Below are 12,178 nucleotides of genomic sequence, written 5' to 3' on the forward strand. Positions count from 1 at the left end.
AAGGTATGGAATATTGTTGTTTGGTTTTTTTACTTTGTTTCAGGACGATGGTCTTCAGGTGGCTTAAGAGTCTAATAAAATATTACAACAACATGTGTCTTTATTTCATTAAAATACTTTGCAATAATGTGTGTGTGTTTTATTAACCATTTCGTACTATTGGATTAATAATAGATAGGTGTCATAATTGACGCCTCTCCATTACTAATCTGGCTTAATGTCACCTTACAATAGCAAGGTGACATTAACCTTTCATTACCCCATATCCCACCGCTACACGGGAGTGGGAAGAGAGTGGCCAAGTGCCAGAATAGGCGCATCTTCCAGATGTGCCTTTTCTGGGGTGGCTGGGGGCAGATGTTTGTAGCCAGGGGGGGCCAATAACCATGGACCCTCTCCTGGCTATTAATATCTGCCCTCAGTCACTGGCTTTACCACTCTGGCGGAGAAAATTGCGCGGGAGCCCACGCCAATTTTTTTCGCAATTTAACCCTTTATTTTAGCAGCTACAGCGCCCAAATTTTGCACATACACACTACTAACATTAGTAGTGTGGAATATGCAAAAAAAAAGGGGGATATGAGATGGTTTACTGTATGTAAACCATGTCACATATCCTGTCGGGTTTGGGAAGGAGAAATGAAAAGCCGGCAATTGAATTACCGGCTTTTCTCTCTAACACCGGTGCGTATTTCTCGCAGGTCACACTGCTGGTCCGTGTGTAATCCGTATTTTTCTCGCCCCCATAGACTTTCATTGGCGATATTTTTTTTTATTATTTTTTTTTTATTTTTTGCTCAATATGGTGACAAACGCAGCATGCTGCGATTTTCTACGGCCGTACAAGACCGTATAATACGGATCAGTAAAATACGGCTGATAGGAGCTGGGACTTGGGGAATCATTGGGCTGTGTGTTATGCGTGTTCTACGGACGTAGTTTATGCGCTCATACGTCCGTAAAACTCGCCAGTGTGACGCCGGCCTTAGGCTACGTGCACACATTACGTGAATGGATGCAGAAACCTCTGCATCTCTTGGCAGGAAAACGCAGCTGCATAAAATGAGCAATTTTGCGCTGATTTGAGTGAGGTCAGTGGTGAAAAATGCTGGCCAAAACACACAGAGAATTGACATGCTGCAGATTATTTTCCGCACCAAATCTGCAAGTCACAAATGCTCAACATGTGCATGACACGTCAGGATTAGTGTTGAGCGATACCGTCCGATACTTGAAAGTATCGGTATCGGAAAGTATCGGCCGATACCGGCAAAGTATCGTATCTAATCCGATACCGATACCCGATACCAATACAAGTCAATGGGACTCAAGTATCGGACGGTATTCCTGATGGTTCCCAGGGTCTGAAGGAGAGGAAACTCTCCTTCAGGCCCTGGGATCCATATTAATGTGTAAAAAGAATTAAAATAAAAAATATTGCTATACTCACCTCTCCGACGCAGCCTGGACCTCACTGAGGGAACCGGCAGCGTTGTTTGCTTAAAATGCGCGCGTTTCCTGCCTCCCGCGACGTCACGGCTTCTGATTGGTCGCGTGCCGCCCATGTGGCCGCGACGCGACCAATCACAGCAAGCCGTGACGTAATTTCAGGTCCTGAATGCAGAAATAGGCATTCAGGACCTGAAATTACGTCACGGCTTGCTGTGATTGGTCGCGTCGCGGCCACATGGGCGGCACGCGACCAATCAGAAGCCGTGACGTCGCGGGAGGCAGGAAACGCGCGCATTTTAAGCAAACAACGCTGCCGGTTCCCTCGGTGAGGTCCAGGCTGCGTCGGAGAGGTGAGTATAGCAATATTTTTTATTTTAATTCTTTATTTTACACATTAATGTTGTATTTTACACATTAATGTTGTTTCGATACCGATACCACAAAAGTATCGGATCTCGGTATCGGAATTCCGATACCCGCAAGTATCGGCCGATACCCGATACTTGCGGTATCGGAATGCTCAACACTAGTCAGGATTCTCATTCACTTTGCTGGCATTATGATTGCTTCAGGTTTTGCTAGCAAATCTGCATTGCAAACAAGCACCAAATCTGCAACGTGTGCACAGACCCTTAATGGGGATTGAGATATATATATATATATATATATATATATATATTTATATTATTTTTTTTTTAATAGGATGCAAATCACAAGTCTCCATCACAACAAATCTGCGCCAGCAGCAGGAATTGGAAAAATCTTTGCACAGTGCGAACTATAATGGGAAAAGAGGTGACTAGTGTAGAATTTAAAATGTTAGTGTCAGAATTTCTATTTTTCATAGAAGGAATATCAGGGAAAAAAGTTTATATGTTCTCCTGAATGGTGCCGCTGATAAGTATAAATCCTCCTGTCAAATATAAAACTCCAAACTGTTATGTCAAAGTTATGGGTCTCTAAGTCCAACCATTGAAAAACTAGGTGGTAAAAAAAAAAGCTTCATCCTGAAGGTCTAGCCTGGTGGGGTTTCAATACGGCCGTATTTCTTGTGCGAGGATTGCATCGCTGTACACCTCTCCTGAACTGAGCGAGACAGTGTGATGTATTTCTATGGAGCGGTCATCAGGGCCGACTGTCAGTCCAAGGATTCCAATGCGAACCTTGCACGAGAAATACGGCCATCTGTCTGTCCCCTAACACGTCTACTCTTCTCTCATACACACAGGACAGAGCTCTTTAAGGAAAACTGTCACCATGAAAATGTAGACCCATCTGCACGCAGCATGTTAGAGCAGTAGGAGTAGACTGATAATATAATTTTGTGAGAGAAGATTCAGTATAATCTGTTTTTAATCATTTAAGCCTGCTCTTCATCCAGTGACTGACAGCTCTCCCTGTACAAGCACTTATATATAGAAGGCTGTCACTGATTGGGACCGCCCACTGGACTGAAAATCCCCGAAAAAGCAGAGGGTTAAAATATGAGCGGTGTTGAATCTTTTTTTCACAAAACTATATATCAATCTGCTCTGCTCCCCCTGATCTATAACATGATGGCCGCAGATTGACTTCAATTTTATGGTGACAGGTTCTCTTTAACCCCTTAGGGTGCTTTCACACTAGCGTCATACGACGTACGTCGCAATGCGTCGTTTTGGAGAAAAAACCGCATCCTGCAAAGTTGCCCGCAGGATGCGTTTTTTTTTCTCCATAGGGTTGCATTAGCGACGCATTGCCACACGTTGCATCCATCGTGCGATGGATGCGTCGTGTTTTGGCGGACCGTCAGCACAAAAAAAAGTTACATGTAACGTTTTTTTGTGCGTCGTGTCCGCCATTTCAGACCGCGCATGCTCGGCCGGAAATTCGCCCCCTCCTCCCCGGACATCACAATGGGGCAGCGGATGCGTTGAAAAACTGCATCCGCTGCCCCCGTTGTGCTTTTTTTTTTTTTTTTTTTTTTTTACAGCATGCGTCGGTACGTCGGCATGACGCATTGCGACGTACGACGCTAGTGTGAAAGTAGCCTAACCTACATATGACCTACCAGTACGTCATTTGCTGGCTCCCTGACCTTAATGCGGGCTTGTACGCCAAGCCTGCATCTTTCCCCACTTGTGATGGCTGATTTAATCAGCCATCGTGCCCTTTACAAGCCACAGGTAGAGCGGAGCTCCACTTGAGGCTGTTAACCTCTAACAGCACCATTTAACACATGCCGACAAAGAGGCATGTCATTCCATGGGCGCCGATGGGTTGAATTGACAGCAGGGGGTTTGTTGGAGACTCCCATACCTGTACCTTGTTAAGATCCTCTGTGAAAGCCAGCATGTGGCTGGCGTTCATAAGAGATCGTTATTTATTTCCTTGTACATAGCTGTGCTGATCAGGGCTGTGGAGTTGGTAAGCCAAACCGCCAACTCCGACTCCTCAATTCCCATGACTCCAACGCAGACTCCCTCATACATGGCTCATGTTTAAGTGATAAATGTAGTAAAATGGTAACATCGGGCTTTTAATCTTTATTATGATGCAATAATGAAGCCGTTTAGATAGAACATAAAATATATTTACTGGAATACAACTTCAGAACAAAAAAAGTGCATATTTACAATGTAGTATTCACTCTGCAGTAAGTGGGGGAAAAAAACGTTTTGAACAAAAGCGTACTGAATAGCATTTGTGCACTCTATGAATTTGTTCTGAGAAATAGTATCTCCTCCACCTTCATAGATGACCTCAAATCTGACCTAATTATTTTAAGGCTAGAGAACAACCTCTCTACAGTAACGTGGGTTGGTGGCAAAGCAGTAACCACATGGGCAATATCTCTAACAATTTCAGGGTATAAAGGAATTGCTTCGTGCACAGTCAGTTTTGATGACCGATTGAACTCTTAGGCCGGCGTCACACTCGGCGTAGGACAATACGGTCCGTATTTTACGGCCGTAATACGGCCGAAATACGGTGAAATGTTCCCAAAATAGTGATCCGTAGGCAGGGTGTGTCAGCGTATTTTGCGCATGGCATCCTCCGTATGTAATCCGTATGGCATCCATACTGCGAGATTTTAGCGCAGGCTTGCAAAACCGACATCTAATGGATTTATGTGCTCAAATGTTCATTAAAACATATATACAGTATATATATATATATATATATATATATATATATATATATATATATATATATATATATATATATATATATATATATATATATATATATATTCTGTATTTAGATTTCATTCAGCGCGATATCTGTGAACAGCCGGTAAATCAATTGCCGGCTTTTCATTTCTCCTGCACAAACCCGACATGATATGAGACATGGTTTACATATAGTAAACCATCTCATATCCCCTTTTTTTTTGCATATTCCACACTGCTAATGTTAGTAGTGTGTATGTGCAAAATTTCAGCGCTGTAGCTGCTGAAATAAAGGGTTAAATGGCGGAAAAAATTGGCGTGGGCTCCCGCGCAATTTTCTCCGCCAGAATGGTAAAGCCAGTGACTGAGGGCAGATATTAATAGCCAGGAGAGGGTCCACGGTTATTGGCCCCCCCGTGGCTACAAACATCTGCCCCCAGCCACCCCAGAAAAGGCACATCTGGAAGATGCGCCTATTCTGGCACTTGGCCACTCTCTTCCCACTCCCTGTAGCGGTGGGATATGGGGTAATGAAGGGTTAATGCCACCTTGCTATTGGAAGGTGACATTAAGCCAGATTAATGATGGAGAGGCGTCAATTATGTCACCTATCCATTATTAATCCAATTGTAGGAAAGGGTTAAAAAACACACACACATGATTGAAAAGTATTTTAATGAAATAAACACAGCGGTTGTTGTAATAATTTATTGTTCTCTCAAATCCATTTGCAGTCCCTCGCTTGGCAACATAATAAACGCACAAGATACATACCTTCTGATGTACTGTCAGGTCCAACGATGTAATCCATCTGAAGGGGTTAACTAATATTACAAGCAGGAGCCCTGCTATAATGCAGCTGTGCTCCGTGCTTGTAATTCCCCTGCGAATGAATGAAATGTAGGTCATTGACCTACATTTCATTCATTCGCGGTGATGCGCCCTCTGGTGGATGTTCTCATGAACTGCAGCCTGGGAACTTTTTCCCACGCTCCAGGTCATATGAGGACATCCACCAGGGGGCGCATCACCGCGACTGAAGGAAATGTAGGTCAATGACCTACATTTCATTCATTCGCAGGGGAATTACAAGCACGGAGCACAGCTGCATTATAGCAGGGCTCCTGCTTGTAATATTAGTTAACCCCTTCAGATGGATTACATCGTTGGACCTGACAGTACATCAGAAGGTATGTATCTTGTGCGTTTATTATGTTGCCAAGCGAGGGACTGCAAATGGATTTGAGAGAACAATAAATTATTACAACAACCGCTGTGTTTATTTCATTAAAATACTTTTCAATCGTGTGTGTGTGTTTTTTAACCCTTTCCTACAATTGGATTAATAATGGATAGGTGACATAATTGACGCCTCTCCATCATTAATCTGGCTTAATGTCACCTTCCAATAGCAAGGTGGCATTAACCCTTCATTACCCCATATCCCACCGCTACAGGGAGTGGGAAGAGAGTGGCCAAGTGCCAGAATAGGCGCATCTTCCAGATGTGCCTTTTCTGGGGTGGCTGGGGGCAGATGTTTTTAGCCACGGGGGGGCCAATAACCGTGGACCCTCTCCTGGCTATTAATATCTGCCCTCAGTCACTGGCTTTACCGCTCTGGCGGAGAAAATTGCGCGGGAGCCCACGCCAATTTTTTCCGCCATTTAACCCTTTATTTTATCAGCTACAGCGCTGAAATTTTGCACATACACACTACTAACATTAGTAGTGTGGAATATGCCAAAAAAAGGGGATATGAGATGGTTTACTGTATGTAAACCATGTCTCATATCCTGTCGGGTTTGTGCAGGAGAAATGAAAAGCCGGCAATTGAATTACCGACTTTTCACTAACACCGCTGCGTATTTCTCGCAAGTCACACTGCTGGTCCGTGTGGAATCCGTATTTTTCTCGCCCCCATAGACTTTCATTGGCGATTTTTTTTGCGCAGTACGCTGACAAACGCAGCATGCTGCGATTTTGTACGGCCGTAGAAAGCCGTATAATACTGAACCGTAATATACGGCTAATAGGAGCAGCCCCATTGAGAATAATTGTGCCGTATGTTATTCGAGTTTTACGGACGTAGTTTCTGCGCTCTTACGTCCGTAAAACTCGCCAGTGTGACGCCGGCCTTATACTTCTTTGAGAGCAAGTGAAAAATCTTGCTGAAATATGGTCAATCTGTTTTCTATGGGAGTAGAATTTTTTTTTTCTTTTCTTTCCCTGTAGTAACACTTTCCCTGCTCCATGCCGTCCAAATACATGACAAAATCAAACTCCTCATCTGATGAGGATGAAGGAATAGCAGCAGCAGCACTGGCAGGACCCGAGTCCTCTTGCTCTTGGCCGTCCTGTAGCCCACTCATCCTAACTGCTACCTCAATCAAAGCTTCTTTTCCTTTAGTAAGCTGTTGATCATCCAGCAATGTACGATGTCTTGGGTCCACATAAACAGCTGCCAGAAGAATTTTATTTTCTAGTAACAGTGTCTCTCCGTTTCATTCAAGCAGCCATCTACAATAAACCTCCTCTTTGGGACAGGCAAAACAACAAGTTCTTCCGCTCCTTTATAAAAATGCCAGGAGTTAAATCCTCCGCTTGTAACTTTTTAGTCACTGTAAATGGTGATGAAGCAATGCCTTTAATTCAGCCACATGTGTCCATTGACCTTCATGTAGTGTTACCTGAGGGTTGGCCATGTCTACAAGGAAGGGTTTCAGCTCAAGCAATCACTCAATCATTAAATAGCTGCTGCCCCACCGAGTGGCTTGATCCACAATAGCCCCTTTTCCAGCACGTCTCTTCAAGATGGAATCAATTTTAGCAGTTCTGGCAGCAATAGCCAATTTCCTCACTTTGCTAATCAAAGTTCCAGCATGTCCCTCTTGTAGACTATCTCTTATTGCCAGCTGCAGCGTGTGCACAACACCGCACATGTGATGAATAGGAAAGAGGTATGAAGCAGCTTCAACAAGGTCATCTAATTGTAGAGAATCATTTTGCTGTTCTTCTTTAGTAATGTCTGTTTGTTCCTCTGTTATGGCAACAGGACTGTGGCCTTCCATCTCCAACATACTGAATGTGAAATGTTCTTCTAGCTGCTGTTCTCCTTAATTATTCTCATTCATCAGTTTAATTGTACTTATCATGTTTGAAGCATTATCAGCTACAATAGCAAGAACCTGTGTTGTTTTTTTTTTTTTTTTTTTTTTTCTTTTTTTAAGTTCATAATATTGCAGAACTTTTTCCACTAAGGTCTGGAGAAACTGGTTGCTGTGATGAGCTATAGTATCTTTTGCTGCCAGTGTCTTAGTAACAATTTGTTTGTTGTCACAAACATATCGAACGTTCATAGCAAATAGTTCACTCTGTGACGTGTGCAGGCATCCATTTTAAGAATACAAATCGTCTCTTGAGTCTTTTTAAGATCTTCTTTTTGGTTAAGGACTTCTTCAATCACTAATTTTCTAGTACTTTCTCTGTCCAGAGAAACACCAAGTTTGCGATCCATTTCTCCATTAAGAGCTGCTACAGCTGTTCATGCAAATAATGATTATGGTACATTAGTCCTTCACAAACAAGCTTGATGAGCTGTCTTTTAAACGCATCTGCCTTCATTGTTACAGTAACTTTGTCAGTTACAAAATATCTTGTAACTGACGTTTGAGACGCTCTTTCCTCCTCCATTGCCTGGCGGGAAGTGTTGATTTCTTGGTGCTGCTGTGATCTTTTTCAATCACAGCTTTCTAAACTTCTGGGTGACAGCATTGTAAATGTCTCTTTAGATTTGGAAGCTTTTGAAGGAGCATTTTTACCACTGCCTGAGTATGCACTGATTTTGGCATCACAGCATTTGTTTCCATCTGGGTCACTTACATTGACAGACAAAATGTTTATCTTGAGTCACTGTGAAATGCTCAATTACAGCTGACTTCATAAGATGCTTCTTAGACATTTTGTAATTATGTAAATTCGCTCTCAAAATTTTGTCCTGTAAAAAAGAAAAAATAAAGTATATTGTAATTCTTGCAATGTGTTGTTTAAATAGCTTTACTCTGAAGTTTCAATGTTAAGGCTTGTCTCAGGGTACAGCTCACTAAAGGCTTCACATCATATTTCTTCAGTCTATGAAGAGGGGAGGAGGGAGGGAAGGAGCATGTTTGTGCTGAATCACATTACAACATGCACGCGCGCACAAATATATATGTCCTCATCGATCCTGTTACTCAATTTCCAAATTACAGATGTTGGAAAACATTTTTTCCCTATTCTATGTATAGTGTATATAAGTCATCAGAACAGCTAATTTCTCCAAACATGAGCTAAGAGGAAAAACAAACTAAAACATCAAGCATACAGAGACAACATATACTGGACTATTGATTTATGCACAGTTTATTGAAAGTTTAGATACGCTTTAGGAAGTACTTGCCTGCTTTCCTAAGGGGTTAAAGCATCATGTGCTTGTGCTATACATGTGAACAATTGGAAGTTTTTGAGACCACATTCAAGACCATTTTGTCTTATGTTTCAGTTGTGGTTTTGATAATTATAATGTACGGAGGTTTGTTAGTCACAGATGTAAAGATATTAGCCAGTTCAAGGACCTGTGTATGCCATTATAAGGCTTGTTAAATAAACGTGACCTGGGGATCTCTGGAATAATGGCTAGCTGTCACTCGTGTGGCTCATGCTTTTTCACATTTGTTTTCCCCAGTATCCCAAACTCTATAGTGATGACCCTGAAAATGGAAAAATTTTCAACTGCATCCAGCGGGCTCATCAAAACACGTAAGTATCTTTTACTTATCCCACAATTTCTACTATTGTTGAAGGGAACCTGTCAGTAGGATTGTGCACAGTAACCTACAGACAGTGTCAGGTCGGTGCCGTTATGCTGATTACAATGATACCTGGTGATGAGATCCATCTTGTGGTTGTTTAATCTGTATTTGTAATTTTCAGTTAATTATATGCTTGTGCTTCGGGGCGGGCTGTGTGGGGGTCTTTACGTGGTTCTCTGCTTACATATTCATCAGTATGGCTCATGGCAGGTCGCTGATCCCTCACTGACCTGCCCCCTATTTTGCATGCTAAATATAATTATGGCTCTTTTTTTTTTTTTTTTTTTTTTTTTAAATCACATTCAGTAAAGGCGGTGCCTGGCTGCAGCATGATCGCATTTATAATGTGCAATAACTTTTGATTTGGGAATATACATTTATTCTTTAAAAAAAAAAAAAAAAAAAATCTGTCAGATGCTACTGCATCGGCGCAGTTTTCAAATGAACAAAACGTTAAAAGCGTATTGTTGCCAAGGTGCACAAACGCACATTGTAATTCCCCAGGTTTCTCTTATTGTGTAAATGTATAAATGAATTGATTTTAAACCACCTGGTAAATGCATGGTTTTAGTTTGAATAATTATCGAGTTATCAATACATTCATTCAAACCGTCAGGTTTAAGTGTCGCCAATTTGAAAATCCAGTACGATTCCATTTGCAATTTAGTGATACTGTCTGGTATTTGCTCAATGATGGTAATACTGTAACTTGCAATATCTGTCAACTAGCTAGATTACAAAATCTGAATTGCAATTGACAAATTGTTTAACCCCCTTTCTGATATCTGACGTAATATTCCGTCCATGTGACCTGGGCCTATCTGACCAGGTACGGAATATTACGTAATCGTGATCGGCTGCACACACGGGGCGTGTGAGGGCGATCAATGCCAAGTGTCAGCTGATTCTGACAGCTGACACCCGGTGCCAGGAGCGGTCACAGACCACTCCCGGCACATTAACCTCCGAACACGATCGCATCATTTCAGAAGTCGGCATGGAGCTGACAGTCCCTCTGCCTTTGGATCGGAGAAACTCCGCGGTGTGACGCTGGGTCTTGATTGTTGCCATGGTGACCCAATGTCGTCATGACGACATCCGGGTCTCCAGAGCAAGGAAACTTGTTGGTCATGTGCAGTGCATGATCACCAAGTCTGTCAGTGCAGCGCTGATAGCTTATATGGCATGCAGAGGTTGCTTCATCTGCATGCTATAGAAGCGATCAGCCTGCAAATAATGATTGTCCCATAGTGGGACAGAGTAAAAAAATTAGAATTTTTTTTTTTTAAATAATTATAAAAAGATCAAAAATAATTCTAAATAATCACTAAATAAATATTAGAATGAAAAAAAAATCTGAACAATAAAAGTACACACATTTGGTATTTCCGCGTCATAACGACCCAACCTATAAAACTGTCCCACTAGTTAACCCCTTTAGTGAACACCATAGAAATAAAAAAACAAGGCAAAAAAACAATGCTTTATCATCATACCGCTGAACAAAGATGAATAACATGCGATCAAAAAGACGGATCAAAAACGTCATCTTGTCCCGCAAAAATCAACCCGCCACACAGCTCCATCAGCGTAAAAATAAAAGTTATAGCTCTCAGAATAGTGATGCAAAAATTTTTTTTTCTATAAAATTAGTTTTTGTATAAAAGCACTAAAACTCACGGTGCTAGCGGGGATCTCACCGCAGCAAAGCCCGGCAGGGAACGAAACCCAGTGACTGGAGGTAACCTCTATGACGTCACCCCCAGTCACTGAAGCACCGCTTCCAGCAGCTCATTCACCAGTGGTTCTCAGCCTGGACAGTCACATCTTGGCACCGTCCAGGTTGAAAACTAATTATCCCCCAGACATGGATTACACGGACAGGTATGGTATATTGTTGTTGTTTTATTTTATTTTTATTACAGGAGATCGAGGGCTTTGGTGGAATTAGGCAAGGTCTTTTTATTTAATCGTATGAACATATATTTTAACATCATATAAGAATGAATAATGAACCATAAACAGTGATTGAAAAGGAACAGAGATCAGTAGGTATGGTTTAATTGAGAATATTAAAGGAGTCCTTTTTTCAATTAAAGGACTTTATTCTAGCTGTGTCTTTATTTACCATATAACTATAAGATTAGTAATGGAGAGGTGACTTATAGACAGCTCTCCATTACTAAGCTGTGGGCTTGATGTCTCCTGATAATGTAAAGGTGACATCAACCCCACAAATATCAACTCCAATTGCCACAGCTACAGGGCAAGAGCTGGGCAAAGTGCCAGAATTGGCGCATCAAATAGATATGCCTTTTCTGGGCAGTTGTGGGCTGCTATTTTTAGGCTGGGAGGGGTCAATATCCATGGCCCCTTACCAGCCTGAGAATACCAGCCCCCAGTTGTGAGCTTTAGCAAGGCTGGTTGTCAAAAATGGGGGGGGGGGGGGGGGAACCCCATGCTGTTTTTTTAAAATTATTTATATAAAAAAAACCGTGTGGGGACCCCTCTATTCTTGATAACCAGCCTTGCTGAAGCTGACAGCTGAGGGTTGCAGCCCCCAGCTGTGAGTTTTGCCTGGCTGTTTTTTTCATTTATTTATAGTGCAGGCAGTGGCTGACGAATATACCCCCATCAGCCACTCCTGCTGTAACTGTTATTAGCAGCAGCAGGGGTAAGCTGATGGGAGTAATAGTCCCATCAGCCGCCGCCTGCTGTCTTCTCTTT

The 12,178-nt window shown here is 42.1% G+C and overlaps 1 protein-coding gene across 2 annotated transcripts in view; it reads left to right on the forward strand.

Annotated features, from left to right (window-relative positions):
* Nucleotides 1-12,178, forward strand: part of MGST3 (microsomal glutathione S-transferase 3) — a 43,348-nt gene that overhangs the window by 17,465 nt on the left and 13,705 nt on the right. For both annotated transcript variants that reach the window (XM_077277423.1, XM_077277422.1), the window contains exon 3: nt 9,325-9,398. In XM_077277423.1, coding sequence (XP_077133538.1) covers nt 9,325-9,398 — 74 coding nt within the window. The remainder of the gene's footprint in view (nt 1-9,324; nt 9,399-12,178) is intronic.

This window comes from Ranitomeya variabilis, chromosome 8 (assembly GCF_051348905.1).
Source record: "Ranitomeya variabilis isolate aRanVar5 chromosome 8, aRanVar5.hap1, whole genome shotgun sequence".
Classification (NCBI taxonomy): Eukaryota; Metazoa; Chordata; class Amphibia; order Anura; family Dendrobatidae; genus Ranitomeya; species Ranitomeya variabilis.